Source organism: Hippopotamus amphibius, chromosome 5 (assembly GCF_030028045.1).
Source record: "Hippopotamus amphibius kiboko isolate mHipAmp2 chromosome 5, mHipAmp2.hap2, whole genome shotgun sequence".
Lineage (NCBI taxonomy): Eukaryota > Metazoa > Chordata > Mammalia > Artiodactyla > Hippopotamidae > Hippopotamus > Hippopotamus amphibius.
The window spans coordinates 83,610,435-83,635,000 of record NC_080190.1 but is presented as its reverse complement, the minus strand read 5'-3'; the positions used below and the strand labels follow the sequence as shown (position 1 = coordinate 83,635,000).

Sequence of the window (24,566 nt, the reverse complement as noted above, 5' to 3'; positions counted from 1 at the left end):
ACAGTCACATGTGATCTTCTTGGTTCTGTTTTTGCGCACACAACTTTGAACATTTTTTTTAAATTGTGGTAGGATACACATTGCTTATAATTTACCATTTTAACCATTTTTTGAAGCTTTTTTTATTTTTATTTTTATTTTATTTAATTTTATTTATTTATTTATTTATTTATTTATTTATTTATTTATTTATTTTATTGGCTGTTGGGTTTTTGTTGCTGCACACAGGCTTTCTCTAGTTGTGGCGAGTGGGAGCTACTCTTCATTGTGGTGCGCGGGCTTCTCATTGCGGTGGCCTCTCTTGTTGCAGAGCACAGACTCTAGGCACATGGGCTTCAGTAGTTGTGGCACATGGGCTCAATAGTTGTGGCTCACGGGCTCTAGAGTGCCGGCTCAATAGTTGTGGCGCACGGGCTTAATTGCTCCGCGGCATGTGGGATCTTCCTGGAGCAAGGATCGAATCCGTGTCCCCTGCATTGGCAGGCGGATTCTTACCCACTGCGCCACCTAGGAAGTTCCATTTTAACCATTTTTAAATGTACAGTTCAATAGCTTTAAGTCCATCCACAGTATGGTGCAGCCATCCAATTCCAGAACTTTTTCGTTATCCCAGAAAGAAACTCTACCCATTAAACTCTAACTCCCGATCCCTGCCTCGTCAGCCCCTGGCAACCTCTCCTCTACTGTATGTCTCTGTGAACTTGAGTATTTGAGGTACCTCATTCACGTAAGTGGAATCATACAATATTTGTCCAAATTTTGTGTATGGCTTATTTCACTTGGCATATGCCTTCAAGGTTTGTCCAGTGTAGTGTGTGTCAGAATTTCATTCCTTTGAAAGGATGAATAGTATTTCATCACATGTACATACCATGTTTTATGTGCCCATTCGTCTGTTGATGGACATTTGGGTTGTTTCCACCTTTTGGCTCTTGTCACTAATGCTGCTATGAACATGGGAGTGCAAGCGTTTGGGTCCCTGCTTTCAATTCTCTTGTGTATATACCCGAAAGTGGCATTGCTGGATCAGATAACAATCCTATAGTCAACATTTTGAGGAACTACCATACTGGTTTCCTTGGTAGCCGTACCTTTTTTCATCCTCCCCACCCCCAGCAATGCCCAAAAGTTCCAGTTGCTCCACACCCTCACCAACACTTGTTATTTTCCTTTTTTAAAATAATAGCCATTCTAGTGAGTGTTAAGCTCACACTTGATTTTAAGCACTAAACACCCTTTGCTTCAGGACACAGGAGGGCTTTGGGGGGAAATCTACTGGATGCAACTCTTTGGCAAAAAAAAAAAAAAAAAAAGGTGTGTATTGATACCAATTAGCCAGACAATAAAAACAGAATGTGGAAAGAAAGAATCCATCAAGGATACTTCAAACTGACCTTGATAAGGACCTTGAGGAGGGAGGAAATAGGAAGAGCATCACCAGAGAGAAAAAGTGGCCTTTCTAGGGTGAGTGAGAGTTCATTGCAGGAGACGAAGAAGGAAAACGGGAGCCTGGGGGTAAATGACAGAGGGAAGCTGTGTGGAAGGAGGGGAGGAGCAGTACCTAGAATTTACTGACCACATGCAAACAGTGAGGGGAACGCCAGGCCCAGATGCAGGAAAACAGGACAGGCTGACTGCGTGGTGAGGATATAGAAAAAGCGAGTGTGCTGTGCCTTCTTTGGGGCCTGGAGAGTGGGATGAACAAGGGGAAACAGCTGTAGGACCCGTAGAAGGATAATGAGTCCCACGGAGCCAGCTCCCAGGTGGAAGCACAGCAGAAGGGGACCCGGCAGACAGACCGAGCAGGACACGTATCAGGCGTGAAACCAGGAAGGAGCCCCATGGCTTGCACAGTGTGTTACCAACTGCAGAGCCCACGTCCAGGCTTCGTAGTTGACTCTGCTTGGAAGAGCATCTTGTAGGGGAGGGAGGCAGGAAAGGATGGCATTTGCAGCACAGGGAATAAAGGAGAGGCCTGTTAAGGTGAGAGAAGGGAACAAACGACTGCATTAAGCAGTTGTTTGGGTTGCAAAGGTAAGCAAAAGTATTAGTGTGAACTCAGAGAGGTTTGGGCAGTCCGTCGAGGAAAAGTGTAGAAATATCCACTATGATCTTCAAGTCCTATCACCCTATAACATCATCTGCACAAAAGCACTAGTGCCAACATAGACTTTGTTCCAGACTTTGCAGGACGTAGAAGAGAGGCTTCACCATACAGCCCACAGCCAGCCCTTAAACTCTGCACACCACTGGGTTCAGAGACCCTCCCCACACACACCCTCAGCATCCTTCTTGCCTCTGCCTGCTGTTACCGTATCCGGTCCAGCTGCTCGCCGCTCAGAAATCAATACTGGAGAGAGAGACAAATGTTGACAGAGAGGAAAGTTGCCTTTAATCAGAATGCCGACAACCTGGGGAGACAGTGGACTCAGCATCCCCCCAAAACCGCCCCCCGAAGATTCTGCTCGGCTGTGAAAGGTTTTAAAGGGGAACAGGGAAGTCATCTCAGTGAGTCACTGAGACAGGGGTCAGAGTCCTCGCCGTCCCCCACTGCGTGCAGGCTTGTGTGCAGGCTTATAGGTTCCTTGTGTTCTTTAGATGCTGTCCTGTTCACACAGTTTGTTGGCGAGAGTACTGAAGGGGCGGCTAGGGACGAGACCTGGTCATCTCTTCATTACTTATTCCTCATTTCTACTTCTTTGATCTATGGGAAAAAAAAACAACAGATTAGGCAAGGTATTATGTGGTCAAAAGATTTAAAAGATGTGCTAGGGCCGGAGATGAGTAGAGCATGGGGGCGCCTGGTGTAAGGTTAGTGAGAAGATAGAAGGTGGCCCTGTAGAGAGCTCTTTCCTGCCAAAAGCTGCTTACACTACCTTCATTCCTTTAATGTTTACTGTCTGCCTCCGCACAACTAAGCCCTCTCCCCCAGCATCCACATGACGCTTCTCCATCCCACCTCAAAGCTCACCAGGGCATTTCCCAATAAAGCTGGGTGTTCCTCTCTGAGAACCTATATCAGCTGCTTTGACATATACACACTACCATATATAAAACAGATAACTTATAAGGACCTGCTGTATAGCACAGGGAACTCTATTTAATACTCTGTAATGACCTATATGGGGAAAGAATCTAAAAAAGAGTGGATATATGTATATGTATAACTGAGTCACTTTGCTGTGTACCTGAAACTAACACAACATTGTAAATCATCTGTACTCCAATCAAAATTTTAAAATAATAATAATTTTTAAAAAATCTAAATGTGCATCTTGCATTATAAGCACAGGGAAGATTCAACATGTATGGCCTCCCCAAAAGCAGAAAGCTTAGCAAATAATACTCAACTGGGCATATACCCAGAGAACACCATCATTCAAAAAAACACATGCACCCCAGTGTTCATTGCAGCACTATTTACAATAGCCAGGTCATGAAAACAACCTAAATGTCCCTCGGCAGACGAATGGATAAAGAAGATGTGATACATATATACAATGGAATATTACTCAGCCATAAAAAGGAACGAAATTGGGACATTTGTAGAGACATGGATGGACCTAGAGACGGTCATACAGAGTGAAGTCAGAGAAAAACAAATATCGTATATTAATGCATATATGTGGAATCTAGAAAAATGGTACAGATCAACCATTTTGCAAGGCAGAAATAGAGACACAGATGTAGAGAACAAACACATGGACACCAAGGGGGAAAGCAAGGTGTGGGGGGGGGTTGGGGTGGAATGAACTGGAAGATTGGGATTGCCATATATACATTACTAATAAGAAAGAATATATCAAATTGTACACTTAAAACATATTCAGTTTAATGTATGTTAATTATATCTCAATAAAAGTCCTTTAAAAAAAAGAAAGAAAATAATACTCAGGATCCTAAAAAATAAAGAAGCACATAAAAGATGACTCTTTTGGAAGCTGTTTTGGTCCGTTGGAAAAGAACACCTATAGCCTCATTCTCTCTCTCACCCATTAGAGGCTCAAGCAAGATAAAGTTCTATCGGAAAAGCACATATATGACATGGATCACCAAATAGGAAAACTTTGTCAAGAAATTATGGCAGATACGAGCCAACCAAAGTATAAGAGGCTTAAGTGGAGAAAATGGTCTCCAGAGCTGGCCTGTCCAGCCCAAGAGAAGACTTCAGCTGCAGAGAAGGCGTTGTCCCCTGGGGGAGATACAGAGGCCCTGAGAACAGGCCAGGTCCCAGGCTCCCAGGAGGGCTTCAGGGAGCTGCCTCTCCACTGGGAACCCCTCAGGGTGCCGTGATTCTCCTGACACTGGGCCAAACCCTGGTAGGCTCTGGGGATGGACGGACGCCTAGAGCAAACCAGTAGCTCTCAGCCAGGGAGCAGGAAGCCAGCAGACTTGCCAAGCAGCGTCAGGCCCCGCCCTCTCGCTTGCCTTGGGTAGATAACCTAAACAGCTGTGGATGTGCTCGCAGCCCCAAAGAGGGCTGCTCTTAGGCTGAAATTAATTTTGTCAGCCCAAGCTTGATCTGCTGATTATTGATGGGCAGATTACCCCGTTCTACATCAGCCTCCCTTCTATAGACTGCTGAAAAAATGAGGGCAGCAAAAGAAGGATGGCAGGTGACAGATGTGCTAAAAGTCACGCCAAGAGATGGCAGCAGTAGCGAAACTAGTGCTGAAAGAAGAAATTGACATTAAAAAAAAAAAAAGAGGGATTCTATCTTGGGAATTAATGACAGTTGTTCACAACCCTTCTCCATGAAAGGTATGAAAAATTTGGAGAAGACAGTTTGGAAAAGGGGAATAGCTTTGGAGAAAGGAATATTCCCATTTACTTTTGGTGTTGGAGGTTTTCTCATTCGGTGCTTAAAAGAAAAGCGAATACATGACCAAAAAATATTTTGGTTAGGAAATACAAGGACACAAAAACTGACTTTATAGGTGTTCAAGATAGAGGTCACATATGCTCTACCTACTCCACTTAGAACTTTTTTTCAAACCATAAGTATGTGAGAGGGAATTAGGCATATCCCAAAGCATACTTAAGGCTCCTCAAAGAGAAAGGGAGAACTTAAAGTGAGAGTGTGAGAAAGTAGTTATCGTTATCTGGGGGCGTTAAATCTTATTTTGCAAATAATGCAATTTTTCTGTTCATAAAAATACCACTCATTTAGTTCAGAAAATTTTGGAAAAGATAGGAAAGTATAAAAAAGAAAATTTAAATAGCCTATAGCCGCCACATTTGCATCTTTTTCCATCTAGCTGTTTACCTAGTTTTCTTCTTATAAAATTGTAGTTATAATGTACATTTTGTTGACGAAAGTTCAACTAACAATGAAGTTAATAGTGTATGTCAATTATATCTCAATAAAAGTTCTTAAAAAAATAAAATGAAATGAAAAAAAAATCAAGAAGGAAAAAAGGGAATCTTATTTGAGCCAAACGGAGGATTATAACCCAGGAGACAGACTCTCAGAAAGCTCTGAGAACTGTTCCACCTATTAGAAGTCAAAGGCACGGTCACACACATTTTTGAGATAAAGGATCGTACATCAAAATGACGTATTGATGTTTTACATAAAGTTCACCAAGGACATAGTCCAGGTAAACAGGTGAAAGGGAGCGGCAAGTCCCCATGACCCCCTACAGCGCTGGGACAGAATGCTATGCTTTTGAGAAGTTACATTGCTAGTGTGAGAAGAAAGGAAAAGAAATTCATCTCTGTGGTTGAGCAGACACACCCATCTTTGAGCGCTCTGGGTAATGTGTAACGCAAATGCACACTGCACGTTAGGGAGGCAGGGAGGGAGGAGGCCCAGACAGAGAGAGAAAGAGAGAGAGAATTTTGTGTTTAATTTCTCTTATCCTGCCTTAAAATATAAATTTTATTTCATCAATGTATTACTTTTTGCAGTCTGATTTATCACTGCAGACTGTATTGTGATTATATACCCAGGTCAGTAAATACTCTCCTAATATGTGGTTTTTAATATCTTCATCATCTGATGTGCAGTTATTTAACTGGTCTTCTATCTGTGAGCATTTCCATTCTTTCCATTTTTTTCAGTATTACTTCTTTTATTTTTTAATTGAAGTAGGGTTGACTTACAGTATTGTGTTAGTTTCAGGTATACAGCAAAGTGATTCAGTTATATAGATATATATTTTTTCCCATTATTTTCCGTTGTAGGTTATCATAAGATATTGAATATAGTTCCCTGTGCTACACAGTAAATCCTTGTTGCTTATCTATTTTATGTACAGTAATGTGTATCTGTTAATCCCATACTCCTAATTCATCCCTCCCACCCCTTTCCCCTTTGGTAGCCATAAGTTTGATTTTTATGTCTGTGAGTCTGTTTCTATTTTGTATATAGAGTCATTTGTATTATTTTTTAGATTCCACATATAAGTGATAATATTTGTCTTTCTCTATTTGACTTACTTCACTTAGTATGACATTCTCTAAGTCCATCCATGTTGCTACAAATGGCAATATTTCATTCTTTTTAATGGCTGAGTAATATTCCATTACCTAAATATATTCCATATATATTCCATATATATATTCCATATATGTATTTTTTTTCTTAAGCCAGTTGTTTATTGATGGGCACTTGGGTTGTTTCCATGTCTTGGCTATTGTAAATAGTGCTGCTATGAACATGGGGGTACATGAATTAGAGTATCCATCTTTTCCAGATATATATGTCCAGGAGTGGAATTGCTAGATCATATGGTAACTCTATTTTTAGTTTTTTAAGGAATCCCTGTACTGTTTTCCATAGTGGCTGCACCAATTTACATTTTCACCAACAGTGTAGAAGGGTTCCCTTTTCTCCACGCTCTCTCTAGCATTTATTATTTGTGGACTTTTTGGTGATGGCCATTCTGACCATTCTGGTGAGAGTGGACATCCTTGTCTTGTTCCTGAATTTAGTGGGAAGGTTCTCAGGTTTTACTGCTGAGTATTATGTTGGCTGTGGGTTTGTCATAAGTGGCTTTTATTATGTTGAGGTATGTTCCCTCTGTACCCACTTTGGTGAGACTTTTTATCGTGAATGGATGTTGCATTGCGTCAAATGCTTTTCCTGTATCTATTGAGATGACCATGTGGTTTTTGTCGCTCCTTTTATTCACGTGGTGTATCATATTGATTTCCTCGTTCCTACCCTTGGCCCAACTTTCTACTGTGGTACTTGTCTTTTTTGTATTGATTAGTAAGAATTTCTCGCATTTTACACATTACCAATAGTTTTCCCAGTTTGTTGTTTGTCTTTTAATTTAGTCTTTGACTATTTTTGGTGTACCAATGTTTTAAAGTTTTACTATCAAAACTGTCAATATTCCCTTGTGTACTTCTCTGTTTTATACATAAGCCTTCCCATGCCGAAATTAGATAAATTTTCACCAGTGTTTTTTCTAATTCTTTTATTATTTCATTTTTTACATTTAACTAACCCATCAAAATCCATTGTCATTTAGTTAAAAAGTCAAGATAAGGATTTTTTCCAAAAAAAATTTTTTTAATTTAAGCCCGTTCTTATCATCAACCTGTAATTCGCCCTCTTGATCTGAAATGTGGTGAGTGATTCTGCTGTCCCGCTTTTGAGCAGATTCTGACTCTCCAGAGTGTTTCTGTTGCTACCTCTGCTCACTCGTCCCTGTCTCCATATTACCACAGTGGTCTCCAGTTTTATCCCTAGCCCACTTCTCTTTTACACCTTCAGGGTCTTCATGGGTAAACTCATCTACTCCTGTGACTTTTTAATATATTTGTGGATCCAGCCCAACCTCCTGAACTTTTATTCTACGTATCTAGGTGCCTACTGGTCAATCCCCCAAAGCCTTAAAATCGGCACATCCAAAACTGACCTTTTTTTAAATTTCCTCGTGTTCTTTTTGTGTATTCTCTCTCTCATTTCATTATACTGGTACCATCCACCTGGTCTCTGAAACCAGAAACTCTCTTTCATCCCGCATAGCTAATATATTTCCAAATCCCACCAGTTTGGCTCCCTGTACATTTCTGAGATCTGTCCCCTCACCTCCAACCTCAGGGTCACAATTTATTACCTATAATGCAACCACCTGCTTCTTTTCTTTAGCAAAATTATTTCATTGTATACGATTGAATTGCACTAAAGGGGATACAGATATGCATAATTTGTGTTTATTTACACACGGTGATGTTTATTAGGACTGTAAGAAAGTTTCTGGGGAGATTCCCTCTAGGTCAGGAGTTCCTTCCAAGAGGGGCTGAGTGTCTTCTTGTCTTGGGATCCCACACACCACTTGGGTCATAGCAGGTCATACTGAAGGATGGACTGGCTGAGAACAGCCCAAATCAGTAGCAGAGAATCAGGGTCAGGTGAGGGCATCCATGCATCAGAGGCTTTGTTCCTGCCAAAAAGCCATAGGAAACCTGCACCTACACTGACTCGGACATCGCAAATAAACGACACAACACCTGCAGGCGTGCTTTTTTGATCAGGGCTGTGAAACAAAGGCCCTGCTTTGGGGCGGCTGTCCACTCTTGCCTTGTGAGCTCTCTAACTTCGTGCTGAGCTGCTCAGACCACTTCAGTGTCATCTGCCCTACAGATCTTCTGGGCAAGGGTCCTTCAGCTGAAAGCCCAGCCTCTTAAAGGAGCTGAACTTGCAGGGTGAGCCCTCCAAAGAGCCTGTGCCCAGCCCAGTGAAGAGCTCTTCAGGACATCAAAAGCCCCATGTTCATTGATGAGGCAACGACTAAGGTCCTCTCACCCTCAGTATCCCTTTTGACTGCACTGGTCACTGCTACTGGATGCCCAAACATCTGGTCATTCTTGATTTGTTTCTTCAAGTAACTGAAGCCCTTTTTCCACCAGCTTCAGAGTCTCCTCCATGTAAGCCTTTGGTGAGGATGGACCTTGGTGAGGTCCATCCAGCTCTGTCTTTGGGGTCCCGCTTGCATTGTGCGGGTTCTGACAGTAGCAACAAGCTCTACCACAGGGGACATGGGACTAAAACATCAGCATTTGGGGTAAAAAAATGTTTTTTCATCATCTCTTACCCATCAGGATAGCTGTCACCAAAACAGAAAATAACAAGTGTTGATGAGGTTGTGGAGCAACTGGAACAATTGTGCACTATTGCTGGGAACGTGAATGGTGCAGCCACTGTGAAAAACAGTATGGCAGTTTCTCTGAAAATTTTGTTCTAATTACTAATAGGATATATCCATTCCACTTCTGAGTATACATCCCCAAGAACTGAAATCAGGCTCTTTGAGAGATGTTTTGTACACCCAGTTCCTAGCAGCGCTATCCAGAAACGCTAAAAGGCAGAAGCAACCTAAGTGTCCATCAGCAGATTAATGGATAAACAAACCCTGTACAGGCGTACCTTGGAGATTCTGCGCAGTTTGATTCAAGCTACTGCAGTAAAGTCAATATCACAACAAAGTGAGTCACACAAATTTTTTGGTTTCCAGTGCATATAAAAGCTATGGTTATACTACACTGTAGTCTGTTGAGTGTGGAGGAATATCATTGTCTTAAAAAAAAACAATGTTACATACCTTAATTTTAAAATGTTTTATTGCTAACCATTGTCTGACAACCCATGGTTGTCACAAACCTTTGATTTATAAAAAATGCAGCATCTACGAAGTGCAGTGAAGTGAAGCACGATGAACAAGATATGTCTGTATATCCACACAGCAGAGTATTGTTAGCTTGAAAAAGGAAGGAATTCTATCACTGTTTATGAAGAAAGCAAACTTCAAATTATTGTAAATTTCAATTAGATAAATAAATGTGAGGGTATCCAGGAAGTTTATGCTTTTTAAAAAAAGAGATATATATTTGAAGAGGAAGATATGTAGAATATTCCTACTAGGTGTTAAAGTTTATTATAAAATCGTAGTACTTAAAGATTTATGATACTCCTTTAGGAATAGACTAATCATCAGAAAAGAATAGGAGGTCCCTAAATAGACCCAAATGTAATGGGAATTTGAAATACAATCCAGATGGCATCTCAAATCAGTAGAGAACGGATTATTAATAAATGTTGCTGGAAGTTGCTAGCACTTTGGTAAATAAAGCTGCATACACCACTGATTTTATCCAGATAGACATCAGATGGATGGAATTTGTCTGCTAGGGCCAGCACCACAGACTGTGTGGCCTAAATGATAGAAATTTATTTTCTCACAGTTGTGGAGGCTGCAAGTCCAAGATTCAGGTGCCTGCACGGTTGTCTGGTGAGGCCTCTCTCCTTCGGTTGCAGACAGCTGCCTTCTCACTGTGCCCTCATATGGCCTTTCCTCTGTGCTCATGTGAAGAGAGAGCCTTCTAGATTCTCTTCCTCTTCTTATAAATACACCCAAACCTATTGGATTAGGGTCCTCCCCTTATGACCTCATCTAGCCTGAATTTACAGTCAATCTTTGGTATCCTTAGGGGGTTGGTTCCAGGACGCTCCTCAGATACCAGAATTCAAGGACGCTCAAGTCCCTTATATAAAATGGTGTAGTATTTGCATATAACCTACGCATATCCTCCCAAATGCTTTAAATCACCTCTAGATTACTTATAATACCTAAGACAATGTAAATGCTATGTAAATAGTTGTAAATACAACATAAATGCTATGTAAGTAGTTGCTGGTGCACAGCAAATTCAAGTTTTTTTTATTTTAAGTTTTGCTTTTTGGAACTTTCTTGATTTTTTTTTAACATTTTTGAACTGTGGTTGGTTGAAGATGCTGTTACAGAGCCCGTGAATACAGAGGGCTGACTACCTGCATGAAGGCACTATCTCCAAATACAGTTAGACTGGGGGTGTTGACCTTAAAAATAAAAGTCAGCTATTTTACCAGCAAAGATGGGTTTATTTGGGAATAGCAGAGACTTGCAATTCAGGACAAGCATGCTACAGCAAAAACTATAGGCAAGTCCAACAAACAAAGGAGAGGAATGTTATTTCATAGAGAAAAAGGAGGAAGGGGCTGTTTTGAATGACAGTCCATTAGAGAAGAGTGAGAGTTCGGGGTGATGATAGTTTCTCACTGGCGGAGTTGCTGGGGTAGTCGATTTCTTATAGGAGATGCCATGTACCTCTTTTCCTGTTGGGGCTTGTACTTGATGATTCTTTCCTGTTGATGATTCTTCTGTTGGGGTTTGCAGTTGACAATGCTTCCTGTAATTGACTTGAGTGGTACTGCATGAGAGCTCCCCCTGCTGGCCCCCTCACTGCATTTTAATGAGGCTTCCCTTTATTAATTTTTTACAGGGGTTATGGCTTCAACATGTGAGTTTGGGAAACACATTTTAGTCCCTAACTTCAATCAAAGATTTAAATAAAACCGTAAAAGTACTAGTAAAATAGGAGCAAGTATTTTTATAATATGTGTTTGGGAAGACCAAGCATAGTACCGAATCCACAATTCATTAGGTAAAAGTTTTGACTGCATTAAAAAAAAAAATTCTATATGGTAAAAATCTCCCAATCAACAAATTAAGAAAAACATTTGCTACCTGAATAACAAAAGGTTGATTTCTTTCATTCCTCTGAAAAATCAGTAAGATAAAAAAGAGCCCCCTTTTCTTTAAAAACATGCACAAAGAACATGAATAGGCAATTTAAAAAGGAGAGATGTAAAGGTCAAATATATGAGGAGACAGTTACCTTCAAAAATAATTTAAGAATTGTGCCTCCAAAAAACCCTGAGATCCACTTGGAGAAAAACAAATTTTTTATTTTTTGCTGAAACCCAGTGTCATCCATCAGCTGCTGTTAAAGGAAGTGAGCAGTTGTTTTGATAGTTGGAGTGGAAACTGACAGAATCTTCCCAAAGGGTAGTTTGGAATCAAAATATTTATTGTGTACACTCTGACCCAGCATTCTCACTTCTAGGAATTTACCCAAAGGAGACAGTTTCACAAGTAATGAAGGACAGTAGGAATTTCATCAGAGCACTATTATAATGTCAAAAAAGTATACTTTTGTGCATCAGTAGGGATTGTTTAAATAGTGTCGATGAAAAATTAATCAGTCGATCTAAGAAAGAAATGGAAATTTTTATTGGAGCCAAATTGAGGATTATAACTCAGGAAGAGCATCTCAGAAAGCTCTGAGAACTGTTCCATCTTTCAGAAGTCAAAGCATAGTTGTATAAGTTTTTTGAAACAGAAGGCTGTATGTCAAATGACGTATTATTGACGTATCTGCAGGTACAAAGTGGTGGGTCCTGTGGCCCCTTACAAGATCAAGAAGAAATGTAATCTTTTAAGGAGTTGTCTTGCTGGTGCTGGGAGAATGTTGCATTTTATGGTTGAGCAGGTATTTCTGCCAGTGGGGAAGGTTTGTGCAATGTGTAATGTACCGAGAGAGCACAGGGTGCGGGAGAGAGACAGCCAAATGGCAGAGAAAATTTTTATGTTTAAGCTTTTCTTGTCTTGCCATAAAATATGAATTTTATTTCACATAAGTTATATATAGACAGTGTTATACTATATTGTCATTAAATGATGTACATCTGTGTGTACTGAGTGAAAAAAAGCATATTGCCGAACAGCATGTGAGATTGTATGTACAAAGATGAAGAGTAAGATGTCTGTTCACCAAAATGTTCCCTCCACATGGCAGGGTTTCCGTTGATTTTTACTTCCATCTTTGTACTTTTGGGGTAATTTTACAAACAAATTAGGATTGTTATTGTAGTAAAGACAATAAAGCTATTGCAAAAAATAAAATTCTTCCTGGGAATCCCTCCCCCACAGAAGTGTTGCCACCCCAAGGACTCAGTTACTCACTCCCTCCTCCGAAGGGGGAGGGGGGTGCCACGTGAAGTGACCACACAGTGCAGGAAACAGAGAAAGGGACTCCTTTTCCTCCCAGGATCTCACCACTGCACCATCAGCCTGAGCCTCTTGTATTTCAAACCCAGGAATGGTTTTTCACTACTGTCAATGAAGTTAAACAAATTTAATGATTTGCATGTACATTATTTATAGAACCTATGTCTTCCTACCTCTTGGGTATTAACAGCCAAATGCAAAATATGACCATATTTTTATGTAAACACATGGCATAACATAATAAATAAACATAAATTAAAACATCATAAACAATATTCCAGATTTAAGTGTAAATTCAGTTGGGATTGTCTTTATACTAATGATTTCCTCCAACAGCCCGGACAACCCAGAGCTGTTTGGGGGAGCCAAATGGTAAGTGTCCGGAAGTTTGCTGACACAGCCCTTTGGGCACCTACGTTGTGACTCTTGCTTCACATTCGTATTTGAACCAGGGCTTTTTCCTCGTGATTCTTCTAACAGATTTGTCTTTAACACATATTATCCTTATTTTTTTCTAGTGCTTCCTAAGAGTTGTGGCCGTGCTGTCAGTCTGTGAATTCTTTGGAAAGAACAAAATGTGTGTTTTTTTTTAATTTAAAACATGAGCTTTTAATTATTCTTAATTATATGCTATCATATGACATTTAATGATTTCAGAGTAGTTCATTATACGATTATCTATTATCAGTCACCTATTAGACATTAAGATAGCGTTCAATTCTTATCTTAATAATGCCATATATAACATGATTGGATAGAAATACTTTTGGTAATCTATAACTATTTCCTGAATATTAAGTCCTCGAGAAATATTTGGTATGAATATTTTCATATTCCCTGACAAATATTCTCAAATTTCCAAAAAGAAATATAAAAACATGAGAATGTTTATATCAGAACATTCTAGCCAACACAAAGCACAATCCCTTATATTCAATTTTGCTGTTCCGATACTTGAATTTTTTTATGGTTTTATTTTTCCAAAAGGTAAAACGTGCCCCATTACGTTTCTGAAGCCAAAGCAGAAAACTCTGAAACCAACGTTTTTCACACAAAAGAAGAGTGAGGCTCGAATGTCATGTTGTTCCCTGTGAACAAGGAAAAAGAGCAGAGCTGGGGAGACCGTCATGTTCTGATTGGTTATTGACGGACTATTGAAAGGGTCATGGACGGGCGAAGTCCGGGAAAGGGATGTAATTAAGACGATACATGACATTAAGGTGAAAAGAATGGCATTTGTAAAAGGAAATAAATATAAATTACGTGATATGACACGCCAGAAGTCTAGAGGCAGTGCTTACAGATTTTGCCTTTTCGATATGTCTCGTCTGAACTCCGTAGCATCCCTTTCTCACTCCAGCTTCTGCTAGTTCAGCAACTTTGGTGTAACCTTTTCTTCATGTTCCCATCCTCTGCCAGAAACGTTTATAGCCCTTGCCCAGACATTTAGAAATAAATTGATTGAGGTGATGACTTTCTACACTCAAGTTTAGAAATCAAGAAAGGGGGATATGAGTGAGCCCTTCTAACAGGTATCAGACAAAAGGAAAGAAATCTTTGAATGAAATCAAAGAGTAGAACGTGAGTAGTAGAAGAAGCATGTGAAAAATGCATCCCATTTCAAGGGGACGTTTTAGGTGGGGCACCGCAGGCATCAAATTGCCCCGATCATTTCTGAGAAACGACTTCGTCTGTGGCTCAAACACCCTTCCCACCCTACCAGAAGGTAGCCAAGTGAGTGATGAAATAATACACTGTATGTATAATAGCATCTATTATATCATTTAGCCACAAACCACCAGGTATTTCTTTTCCCATTTACAGGAGTGGAAACTGAGTGCCCAGATGACACAGCTTGGCAGTGCCGAGTGCAGCTCCGTCAGCGACGCTGCTTTCTGACCCACAACCCCATGCTTCCTCTCTAAGAGATGCTGCTGGCTTTCTAGAATCCCTAGAGCTAGAACCCAGTTGTTATGTTCATCTTTCACCCCATGTCAGTCCCAGAAACCTCTTGACTGACTCACTAGTTTCCATCACCAAATTAATTAGTCTGTTGGTGAACTTGTGGAATGACTAAATCACGGCTTTCGTTGTGGGAAATTGTGATATATCAAAGCTGAGAGGTGGTCAGAGTCATATAGGACACATACCAACCTGTTGAAACAATTTGGTTAAGTCAAGGTCCAGGGGACACCTGGGTGAATCATTGTAAACAAGCTGAGAGTTTTGCAGTCCTGGTGGTGAAGGCCATGTAATAAGCAGCTCTTACTTAGCTTAACTTGGAAATATTAAAACTCCCTTTCAAGCACCTTAGAATTACCTCTTAATATACAGTCAGCTTTTTTTTTTTAACAGTAGGCGCTTGTTGGTTATCTGTTTTAAATATAGCAGTGTGTACATGTCAATCCCAAACTCCCATTTTATCCCTACCCCCAACCTTCCCCCCAGTAACCATAAGTTCATTCTCTAAGTCTGTGAGTTTGTTTCTGTTTTGTAAATAAGTTCATTTATATCTTTTTTTTTTCAGATTCTGCATATGAGTGATATCATATGATATTTGTCTTTGTCTGACTTAGTAAGATCATCTCCAGATCCATCTATGTTGCTGCAAATAATGTGCAATCAACATTTGATGTGAAAAAAACCCTTTATGCTGGCAATAGTAAACAGCAGCTAATCCATTGTTCTGGACATTTGACGTTAGAAGTCAGAGAGGAGCTCTCTGTTGTGTTATTTATTTATTCACACATATCTCCCACCCACTCTGGTTTCCTCCCAACTAGATGCTATTTGTGACCTGGGACTCAGTGACTGAGAATTACCTATATTGATCTGGGTCAATACAAAATAGTTGCTGGGAACCGCTGGAAGGCAAATGTCTGCTATAACAGAATACCATAGGCTAGGCAGCTTAAAGAGCAGAAATTCATCTTTCACAGCTCTGTAGGCTGGGAAGTCTGAGATCGGGTGCCAGGATGGTCAGGTTCTGGTGCGGGTCCTCTTCCTAGCTTACAGATGGCTACCTTCTTGCTATGACCTCACATGGAAGAGAGAGAGAGAGAGAGATTATCTCTCATATCTCTCATAAGGGCACTAATCCTGTTACCGACCAGGGTTCTTGCCCTCCTTAATCAATAGAAAATGATCAGAGGCCAGACAAGGAGTTCAGGCAAGGCTTTATTGGGGCCCCTGCTGCAGCAGGGGAGGAGCCGGTGAGAACAAGTGTCAGGTCTTCCTGGCTTGCTCCCCAAGGAGGGGTGAGCTGGTTCCTTATATGGGGTGAGGGTAGGGGGAGTGACTTAGGTGTTTTCCCCACCCCTTTGGTGGTGGTGTGTGCAGGGGGCATTGGCAGTACCCTGCTTTTGCTCCCAGCTCTTCAGAAGCGGCAGTTGGGTTTTTGTTTTTTTGTATCTTGTTGTCCATAACTCGCCCCAACTGCACACTGTTCACTTTTAGTCCCTTATAGTTTCTTTGTATTTAGTTGCTCCAGGAGACGTATTTCTCCAGGTGCAGACATGGCAGCAAAGGGTCCCAGGTCCCAGTCTGTCTCGATCCCATTCATGAAGGTTCAACCATGACCTAATTACCTACCAAAGACCCCACCACCAAATACCATCACATTGAAGGTTTAGGCTTCAACCTATGAATTTGGGGCTTGGTGGGGGGGATTCAGCCCATAGCATAATCATTTGGAAGGATCTTGAGAATGCCTTTAACAACTGGTGTGTTGATCTCAAATACTACCCAACATGAGAGGAAAGAAGAAATTCACAGGCATTCACCCCATAGTGTTAGCTCAGAATTTAGGGGTGAGGCATAAACGCCATATATTTCTCCTGTTGGAGCGCGTGGCAACTTTGACCTTGTGAAAGATATCATTGCACAGTGGGGGCTGCAACCTGGCTGTGCTCCTCACTATAATCCTGCTTTGTTTTCTTGGGGTGGAGGGAGGAATAGGCAGAGCTCTCAAGGATGCTTGTAATTGATTCCAAGTAGTGTTGTTAAATGGACCAGGATTGCTGAGAAATAGGTGTGAGTGGCTCTACTTTAGATGCAGAGGATAAATGCAGTGGGTGTCAACAGCCAGAATAGTAATTATGTCATCTGTCTTGTCCTGGAATGTGACTTAGTAATTGCTACATTTTCTCCCCATGGTTGAAGCTTGTAATTATAGTGCAACTAACAGGATTATGTGCGAACTTGGTCTGTTTTAATCACCCCTTTTACTCTGAAACATAATGGTAAAATTCCACAGTTATTTCCAGGCTTTTTCACATCTGTTATCTTGTAACTCTTAACAGAGTTCAGTACTAAGGAGAGGAGGCAAAAATGCTCTGAGCATTTCATAACAGAGGACTTTAGGCAAAGCTGACTTCAGGCTTGACAAGAAAGTATAAGCAGTAGGGGAATTTTACTTTTCCAACCAGAATAAAATTTTCCCTTTGAAAGAGAACTGCCTATTTTATGTGTCAAGGATGGCAGATGCTTCTGGAATGTGGCAAAGCCTGCAAGCCATATTTTATATGCATGAAGAAAACTTTCAACCGTGAAAATCAATCTAGGTCCGATTAAGGAAACCCTCCCTTTCAATCTAAGGAGCAGATTTAGGTTAATTAATGCCTACATACTAAACTGTGTGTTAGGATGTCAGCTTTCATGTGGAAGGCTCATTAAGATGTTCATTACATGTGCATATCTTTTCAGGTCCCATTACAACAACATTCAGGAGTTTTCCAAGACACTTGGGTTATACAGGAATAAAGGGACCTCGGACACTGCATAAAATAAAGCTGATGGCACAGGTGGAAAACTCCCTTTTGTTGCAAGATGACTTACATGCTCGTATACTACACTGTACAGTGTTCTCAATAATCTGAGTGCATCTAGGAAGCTAATATTGTGTGGAGCCAACCCAGACTCACACATTTGGTCTCAAACTGGGCGCTCATTTCTTGGCGCTAATACTAACTTAATTCCGATTTCATGCCTGTCGTACAGGTGCACAGATGGAACTGCAATCCAGCGGCTTGCAGTTATAACTAAGCAAACACATCTGTGATCCTAAAACAACCACCACAACAAAAGGAGGCAATCTAAGAACAGTTTGTTTTCTTGAAAGAAAAATCGTGGCCTCAAGTGCAGTATCACCTTTCGAGGTGATAGAAAAATCCCTAAATTAGACCTGCTTGGAGCTAGCGAGGCCAGACGTTAACAGCATGGTTTTCCGGGTGCTGTGGACACGGGGCTGGGAGGGGAGCAAATACACAGATATGAGACCGGGAGGAGACCCAGCCCCATCTCGCCTCCGCGGGGCGACCCCCAAAAGCCCCAGTTTTTGAACCCCCTCCTCCCATTCCTGGCCTGATGGTTGACGATGCAGCGCCGCCCTTGCGGTTGCTCTTGGGAAATTACACTCGTCGAATCCACCCGGGGTGGATGGATGTCCAGAAGCTGCTGAACAAGTAAACTGATCAAGGGGAAGGAAGCTGTAGTGATAATTTAGCAAGACGACCTCGGGCCAGCTGCATCGTGTTGTTAACAGGTAAGCTGAGGTGCATTCACAGTTTTGAAGAGTTTATTTAGGCATACGTGGAGTTGAATCCGGCAACGCCAAACCAAAGGTAGTTAGCAGCGGTCCACCGACAGGCATAGGTCAAGGTGTTTATAGAGAAGATGCTGAAGCAAAGCAGATATTTGATTGATTTAGCTTAAGCAGGTGCTTTGGGTGAGAAAGCCTAGCCGGGTGTTTGTGATTGGTTGTTCTTAAGTTTCATTTTCTCAAATTCTCTGGCTTGGGGTTTGGTTAGTTTACAAAGGCTACTAAGGAAATTAGAGCCAACTCAGTGTAATAGCATCCTTGTTTAATATTCTAACAGTATGTGGGTCACAGCCTAGAGGAAGTCCAAGTCTCAGGGCGACATTGGCAGCGTCCCCGTGGCACGAGGAGAGGAAGCCAGCCCCAACTGAGGACACTCATCTGTTACGGTTTCCTTGTCAAGACTGTCTCTGGATTAAACAAATGACCTAAGAAACTTTAGTTGCAAGACTCTTCTCCTTCCAGTCACGTGAGTTCCCAGGTAGCTGGTCTACAGGGAGAGTATGCTGGCCCGGCAGAGAAGAACTTTCCAAGACACCTTACAGTAACAGTTTTCATGAACGTTTAATTAATCAGGCAGCTGCTGTAGCGTTTAGCTCCTGTGGCCAGACTGCTTAGCTTCTAATTCCGGTCCTCTCTCCTACTAGTTGTATGTGACCTTGGGCAGATTTCTTAACTTTCATGCCTCGGTTTCCTCATCTGTAAACTGGCTTTAAGAATAGTACTTAGAAGAATTAAGTGAAATTATACAGGTGATGTTGCATTTAGTACAGTGCCTGGCATGTAAGAAGCACTCAGTAAATGTTAGCTATTATTTTTACTAACGGTTTCATACAGCTGTCTCTTGAACTTGTTTAATATGGGTCTGCCACAAGAGACGAGCCCCTCTTGGCGTGCCAGAAAATCGTGTTTCTGGGTTGAGGTGGCTAGAAGCAGCCTCTGGATAAAGGAGGCAGGTTGACCAAGGTAACTGCCCCCGTGTGGCACTGGATGGGGTACTCAGACACCCCTGTCTCCCTGCTCTTGTCCGTGCCCCTCAGTGGTGTGCAGCTGTTCTCCTGTGATGTTTTAGCACATGCTGATTATTATAATAATTTTATAATTTTTGAGTCTTCTCAGTTAGCTCTCTAGAGGGCAAAAATCCTGCCTTATTTTTTCCCCTATGCCCTCAATTGGCTAAAAGATAGACACTCAGTAAATACTTCCCAGATGAGATTATAAGGTTTATAGAGAATTCGGAACACATGGAAGCATGTCCCCAAAAATGAAATAGATGGGAAAAATGAAAACTAGGAAACGGGATAGTAAGATATTCTTTTTTCTTTAAATTTATTTATTTTATTTATTTTATTTTTGGCTGTGTTAGGTCTTTGTTGCTTTCTCTAATTGTGGCAAGTGGGGGCTACTCTTCTTTCATGGCGTGTGGGCTTCTCTTGCTGCGGAACACCAGTTCTAGGTGCACGGGCTTCAGTAGTTTTGGCACGTGGGCTTAGTAGTTGTGGCACACGGTCTTAGTTGCTCCACGGCATGTGGGATCTTCCCAGACCAGGGCTCGAACCTGTGTCCCCTGCATTGGCAGGCGGATTCTTAACCACTGCACCACCAGAGAAGCCCAGTAAGACATTCTTAAATGAACCATCTGCAAGAGCTCACTGAAGTCAGAGATAAGAGGACAGATGGCTCTTAGGGGAGGAAGGTGGTTGTCCCAACACCTGCCGCCCTCTTGTGTGTGCTGGTCTGGGCAGCAGTGAAGACCAGTTCGCAGTGGTTGCCAGAGGAACCGCTGGATGAATTCCATGGTCACCCTAAGAAGGTGGCCACGGAGGAGGCCGCATGCCTCTCTGGGCCTGGGGAGAAGCCTGGAGTGGGGGGGAGTTGTGACTAAGGCAGTCAGGGGAGAGCACTTAGCTTTGGTTCAGAAGGTGACGGCAAGTGAGCTGCGTGCTGGGCTCAGTCTCCCAGGCTCCACACCCACGTGCTCACCGTGTGATTCTGGTTCTCTTCGGTGTCCATCACAGTTTTGTGGGCCTCAGGGTCAGCTTCCCTGCTCCTGTGCTCTAGTCCCTTGTGATGGCTTCACAGGTCCCCTGCAGGCCTATATTTGTGGCCTCACCTGGGAGATTCCTGTATGGGTGTCCTGTAAATCACTGCAAACTTCACTCTCATTCAACCCAACATCCATTTATTTAAGATCTAAAATACTGCCATGGTGCTGTTAGAGCTACAATTACAGACTGTTTAGAGTAAATGGGATCTGGGAGATTTCTAACTCTCCCAATTTTACCAATGAAGAAACTAAAGCTCAGAGAGTTTGAGTTGCTTACCCAAGGTCACACAGCCATCTTGGGGGCAGAGATGGACAGGGAAGCCCACTGTTCCGTTCCACACTCCCAACAAATGTAGACTTGGTCAGGATTTAGGATGACTCATTGGCTCAACTTTTGGTTGTTTCATTAGAAGGAAAAATTCATTACGTATCTCTACTGGAATTATTTGTAGGATTTGAGCCGCTGCTAAAATAGGTAGGTCTGGGCCGGAAATCAGAAGAAGAATTTCTGTAAAATTTTGGAAGATGGGCCAGTTTTTAAAACCTGGATGGAAGGTGTGTGGCTTGTATGTACTGGGGGCTTTCAGACATTTTTCCAGTCACTTGTGGTATGTGTTTATCATTCTGGAGAAGACTTAGACGTTGAATGTACGAGAAGGATTTCCTTTGACTGCTGTATACTTACCCCAGCCTGTAGCCTCTAATAAGCACTTATAGGCAGAACAAGCTAACTGGCAGGATGTTAATTCACAGGCCACACCTTTGCCACACATGTGACACCGGCCACGGGTAAAATGAGCTGGTCACTTCCTCTTCCCCTTCGCGAATGCTTCTCGGCGCCTGGCCTTCTCCCAGCAGCTCCTCCCCTGGAACTCCTGGGGTTGAGCTGGAGGATAGTTCGATCCACAGTTGCCAAGTGTCAGCAGGCTTCAGATACTCCTGGAAGGAACGTGGAAAAGGGGTTCTGGCCGGGAGCAACTGTCTCCTCAGGAGAGTGGCAGTTCTGAGTTCAGCATGTGCTTGTAGGTGTGTTCTGTATAACGTGCTTATGGTCTGTGTTCTATTTTTTTTTTAAGCTCTTTATTGGAATATAATTGCTTTACAGTGTTATGCCAGTTTTTGCTGTACAACAAAGTGAATCAGCTGTATTTATGCACATATCCCCATATCCCCTCCCTCCCGCAACTCCTCTCGGCCTCCGTATCCCAGTCCTCTAAGTCATCACCCATCCTCGAGTGGATCTCCCTGTGGTATGCAGCAGCTCCCCACTAGCTCTCTGTTTTACAGTTGGTAGTGTGTATATGTCAGTGCTACTCTCTCACTTCATCCTGGCTTCCCCTTCAGCCCCCACCCCCATCCCCGCCCCCATGTCCTCAAGTCCGTTCTCTGCATCTACGTCTTTATTCTTGCCCTATCAGTGGGTTCATCAGTACCGTTTTTTTTAGATTCCATAAATATGAGTTAGCATACGGTATTTGTTTTTCTCTTTCTGGCTTACTTTGCTCTGTATGACAGACTCTAGGTCCATCCACCTCATTACAAGTAACTCCATTTCATTCCTTTTTATGGCTGAGTAATATTGCATTGTATATTTGTGCCACATCTTCTTTATCCATTCACCTGTTGATGGGCATCTAGGTTGCTTCCATGTCCTGGCTATTGTACATAGTGCTGCAGTGAACACTGGGGTGCATATGTCTTTTGGATGATGGTGTTCTCAGGGTATATGCTGATCTGTGTTCTACTGAGGAGGATAAAGTGGCTGTGTTGGTCATGAGAGTGGACTGCAATAAAACAACGGCAGTGATAATAATAAGTATGATCACCCTGGCTGGGCCAGGGCCAGCACTCGGCTTTACCCACCTAGAAATGGTTTTGCAGAGTAGCTGTGAGGCTACTGGCCTGGAGCCTCCACGCATCACCGAGTTGAGAGTAAGACGAGGACGTCTGGACCTTCCTGCTGGCTCCTCATTGCCTCTCTCGGTGTTGGTGGACTCTGCCACTGGGCGATAGCTCTTTGTGTTACAGAGTCCAAGCTTGTACTGCTTGCTCGATGCACAACAGGCCCCTAAATCAAGAGAAGAGTTCTTGGGGCAAGGAATGGCAACTTTATACAGAAAGCCAGCAGACCGAGAAGGCGGCGGACTCCTGTCCCAAAGAACCATCTTCCCGGATGGAGAATTCGGGCTTCTCTTAAACTAAAGGGGGAGGGGGTGTGGCTGGTTGTTGCATACTTCCTGGTGTAGGAATCCTTTGTTCTTGCAGCTGTTCCCATAGGTCAGGTCACGGTGTTCCTATAACCCTCCAACAAGGCAAATGTTATTCTCTGTTCTGTAACTTTTTATTTCTATGTGAATGGAAAAGTGTTTTACCTTTAAAGGTCAGAGCTTTGAAAATAGGCTCTCCTGTATAGTTCAGGCTGTAGGCAACATTCTTTTACAAAAGGGCAGAGCCTGCATGACAGGCAACAGGGCACAAGGGTTAGAGCTAAAGGAATAGATTCAATATGGAGTCAGGTTTGTTCTCTGTTACATTTCCTCAGAGGCAGGTTTCAAAACCTGGCTCCTCTGGGTTTGCACAAGCCCTTTCTCCAGGCCTCGGAATGGCCTTGTTATTGGCAGTGCACACTACACAGCCTGTGCTCGAGCTCGTCCACTCTCCAGACGGGCACCTCTGCCTCGGCTCCCCTGTGAACTGGCCTCTAACCCTGCACTGTGCTGTGTCCCCCCCACCCAGGTCTCCCAGGCAGCGGCGGACCTCCTGGCCTACTGTGAAGCTCACGTGCGGGAAGACCCTCTCATCATCCCAGTGCCTGCGTCAGAAAACCCCTTCCGAGAGAAGAAGTTCTTTTGTACCATCCTCTGAGTTCGTTTGTTATGAAAATGTCTCCTTTTCTGTCTGTAGAGTCCTTAGTGGAGAACTTGCATGCTCATAGCTTTGGGGAGCTCCACTCACACCCACCACTGCCCAGCCAGGGTTGCCCAGGCCTGCCTCCACTCTTTTCATTGAATTTCTTCACTGCATTCGATTTCACTTTTTCTTTTCATTTTCATGTTATTTTCATGATTCGAAAAGGAAATAGACATTTTTGTAGCCAAATAACACATGTGCCAAGTAAAAATAAGTACGGGTTTAAGGGCTTAAATTTTTTAAACATCAATTCCCAAGTTTAAATCGGTCACGTTTATACGTTTCCGTGGATCATATATTGAGAAGAGAGCATGTACTCAGCAGTCGCCCACTCACAGTCATGCAGTGTCAAATGAGAGCATTTTGACCAACTGAACTATATGGGTAAAGCTTCCATCTCCCTGGAGAAAGCAGTTCTGGAAATTCTCTGTTTCCTGCTTTTCCTTCATCCTATTAAAAAAGAAATAACCCACATCATCGGGTGGTTTTCTAAACGTGGGTCATCCTGGGGCCTTGTGGCCCAGCCCCCGATGGAGGGCCCAGGTCCCTGTTTCCCACCGATTGTCAGTGATTCCTTTGGAGGGGATCCTTCTACACGTGTGAGCGCAACAGTAAATGTCGCCCCGTTACACCTGTTTATGTGCTCCAGCCAGGCAGGCCAGGGGCACATCTCTGCTCTCCAAATGCCACCTCATCCTGCTCCCTCCTGTTCTGGCTCCTGCTCTGCGTGGGCTGCATTCATAAGGGCCTGCTCTGGGCACAGCGCTGGGCCCCGCAGGGTTGCAGCAGGGTGGCCCCTGCCCCAGAGGAGCGAGTGAGGGGCAGCATCTCACCACGTAGCATCCACTGATCGGAGCACTCACACGTATCCGCGTGTTTCACCCTCCTACAATCATTAAATGATGTGAGAGTACATCTGTTCTAAAGAGGGAAGCTGAGATGCAGAAAGACCACATAGTTTCCCCGAGGTTATAGATAGTGAGCTGGAAGACTGGGACCCGAGTGCAGACAGTGACCCCTGAGTTCCACTGCCTTCCAGGCCTGCCTGTTTGCAGGTAGGTAGGTAGACCTGCAGACAGCCTGAGCCACTTGCCACAGAGCACCGTTGCTGGGGTCCACTTAACGGCATGTGTCTCTTCCCGTCTGCGCCAGGAGCAGGCATGCACACTTG

The 24,566-nt window shown here is 42.8% G+C and overlaps 1 protein-coding gene across 1 annotated transcript in view; it reads left to right on the top strand.

Moving 5' to 3' along the window:
- The window catches only part of GNG4 (G protein subunit gamma 4), a 43,944-nt gene extending 20,594 nt beyond the window's left edge, over positions 1-23,350 (top strand). The window contains exon 4 of the mRNA XM_057736922.1: positions 23,222-23,350. Within this exon, the coding sequence (XP_057592905.1) occupies positions 23,222-23,350 (129 nt within the window). The remainder of the gene's footprint in view (positions 1-23,221) is intronic.
- The last annotated feature ends 1,216 nt before the right edge of the window (positions 23,351-24,566 follow it).